Genomic DNA, 2,607 nt, shown 5'->3' with positions numbered 1-2,607 from the left:
TTATCATTCGGCTAAAAAATTTCATATTGTTGCATGTGAATTAGGAGAAGAGAAAAAGTAGATAGAATTATATTTTTATTTGAAAAAATATGTTATTTAAAGTTGGACATCCTAAAAAAGTGTCACTTAGAGTGAGAAGATGGAATATGATGCTATTGGTATTGCGCATTATGTAGGTAAATTGCTAGGATCGATGACTCATTGATTGTCTTTTAATTTGAGGCATTTGGTTTATGACTTATATTTAGTTTTGCTAAGCTTTAAAATTCGACCAATTTGACCTGGAATGGTAATGACAACAATGAGAATTTTCTAAGCCTGGTACCTATGTTTCCATGTCAACTTAAATTTGGATCGATATATATAATTTCCTTAGAAATGCTAATTTGCATTCTACATGGAAGGTTCATAATCTTTACGAAAAAAAATCAACTAATATAGTAATATGTTCCAATTAACTTTATTTTTTTTATTAATTTAAAGAGGGAACCTTTACATTGGCATGATATAATTATTTTTTTAATACATTCCAGTACGTAGTTGATAAGTTCATGAGATGAGTAAATACAAGTTAATATGAAAAGACAACAACTGATTATACACACTCACAATTATGATGCAATACATATATATGGAGTACTAATTTTGTTTGAGTTGAAGGTATATTTGTGAGTTCAAGCGCGGCATTGCATGAGCAATTACAGGCTTAGCCAACGCCAAGTCGTTTCCCGACTCAGCCAAGTCAATAGCATTCGCAGAAAGTGGGGGCCTCCATGCAAAACATTGAATAAGTCTAGCCAAAAGCATCGTGCTTATGGTAGAACCAAGCACGATTCCAGGGCATCCTCGTCTTCCGGTACTAAACGACAGCATGTGCAACTCAGGATCCGCAAGCACGACTTCTGAGGCTTCATCATGAATGTGTCGCTCGGGCCTAAACCGGAGAGGCTCATCCCAAACCCTAGGGTTCCGACCTAGGCCAGGACGACTGAGCAACACATGGCTCCCCTTTGGGATAAAGTACCCACCGACCACGGTATCTTTACTCGAAACGTGTGGGACATTGAAAGGTGCTAATGGATGTATCCGAAATGACTCTTTCAGACAAGCCTTCACATAATTTAATTTAGGCAAATCGAATTCTTGAACAAGCCTATCCTTACCTACCACTTGATCCAATTCTTCACATGCCTTAGCAACAATATCCGGTTGATTGATCATTTCTGCCAATGCCCACTCAACTGCATTTGATGGATTATCAACCGTCTCAATCATTATTTCCTATAAAATTAAGTACAAGATCATTTAGTCACAAATTAAATATTAAATAGCTATATAGGCTAGGAAACCAAATACTTACAACAATTAATGCTTTTATCTCCCAAATAGACAAAAGCGGCTCATTTATTGACTTCTTGAGGTTAATCAAAAGATCAAGAATATCATCTTCCTCACTCTTGAGGCCCTTCTCCCACATCTCCATTCTCTTGTCGATTTCTGGATCTTGATAACTTCTTACATTCTTAATCGCATTCGTTATCTTCTTTTTATGCCCATCCAAATCCAAAACTTCCAGCCACGGCAAAAACTCAGCAATGGCGAATCCATAGAGGCACGAAAGAATCGCGAACAATCCATCCACATGTTCTCTCTCTTCAATCCCTGGCCCCCCGTCCGCCATTCCGGATCCGAAAAACCTCTTACTAAATACCATTTTTCTGATCACATTGCCGCAGTAATGGCGCGCTGCATCTCTCACATTCACACTTCCATTGGTGTCTGGATTCTTGCACTGTTTGTACACATATCTCACGAGGTGATCGGCTTCCTCGCGTCTCTTCTTGTGTAGCCGTTGAAACACTGTGTTTGCGAGCACCCCTGACTTCATAACCCTCCTCATTTTAGCCCACTGGTCACCGGAGGGCGACAGAGCCAGCGTCAGGTAGCCATCGCTGGTGATCCGGGCTGACATGGCGTCGGGCCGGGAGTCGAATATGGCGTCCTGCTTCTTCAAGAACTCTCTAGAAAGTTCGGGAGAAGTGACAGCGATGACGTGGACGCTGCCGAGCTTGATGCAGGAAATTTCGGTGTTGAGCTCTTGCATGAGGTTGTGTATCCATCGGAATGCCGGCTTGTTCGACAGCATTTCCGGGAGACTGCCGACGATCGGGTAGGCTGTGGGACCCGGAGGAAGAGGCGGCGATGTTGAACTTTTCTTGGTGGATTTTAGTTTGTAGATGAGTAGTGAAATTAAGCATAATGCCAGTAGCAACGGTGGGAGATCGTTGGCGAGGCTTGTTTCGATTTTCATGGCTGTTATTCTGAGTTTGAAAATGTTTGTAGGTTGTAATATTGCATCTTGTCCTTGCCTTTTATAGAGGGAAGTTCCTCTCCTTCATAAACGTAAGTTGTAGGTTGTTAATTCAGACAAAAATTTAACTTATGGTTTAAAGTCACTAAGAAGACAAAATTGAGTTTGCATTGATCATTTGGAAAGAAAATTGAATTATACTCCCTCCGTACCAGATAATTCGGGTCACTTTGACCGGGCACGGGTTTTAAGAATTGTAATGAAAAGTGGGTTGAAAAAGTTAGTGGAATGTGAGT

The 2,607-nt window shown here is 40.6% G+C and overlaps 1 protein-coding gene across 2 annotated transcripts; it reads right to left on the bottom strand.

Moving 5' to 3' along the window:
* Nucleotides 1-571: 571 nt before the first annotated feature.
* On the bottom strand, nucleotides 572-2,334 carry LOC125209190 (tyrosine N-monooxygenase-like). 2 transcript variants are annotated; one of them, XM_048108806.1, is made up of 3 exons: nucleotides 1,361-2,334; nucleotides 1,164-1,281; nucleotides 572-1,073 (listed from the first exon to the last, which is right to left on the bottom strand). In XM_048108806.1, the coding sequence occupies exons 1-3, from the start codon at nucleotides 2,309-2,311 to the stop codon at nucleotides 640-642; spliced, it is 1,503 nt and encodes a 500-aa protein (XP_047964763.1). In that variant the 5' UTR covers nucleotides 2,312-2,334; the 3' UTR covers nucleotides 572-639. The 2 variants fall into 2 exon arrangements, with proteins under 2 accessions (XP_047964763.1, XP_047964760.1); XM_048108803.1 differs by having other exon boundaries at nucleotides 572-1,281.
* Between the last annotated feature and the right edge of the window lie 273 nt (nucleotides 2,335-2,607).

Source organism: Salvia hispanica, chromosome 1, assembly GCF_023119035.1.
Source record: "Salvia hispanica cultivar TCC Black 2014 chromosome 1, UniMelb_Shisp_WGS_1.0, whole genome shotgun sequence".
Taxonomy (NCBI): domain Eukaryota; kingdom Viridiplantae; phylum Streptophyta; class Magnoliopsida; order Lamiales; family Lamiaceae; genus Salvia; species Salvia hispanica.
This window is presented reverse-complemented; position numbering and strand designations above follow the sequence as displayed.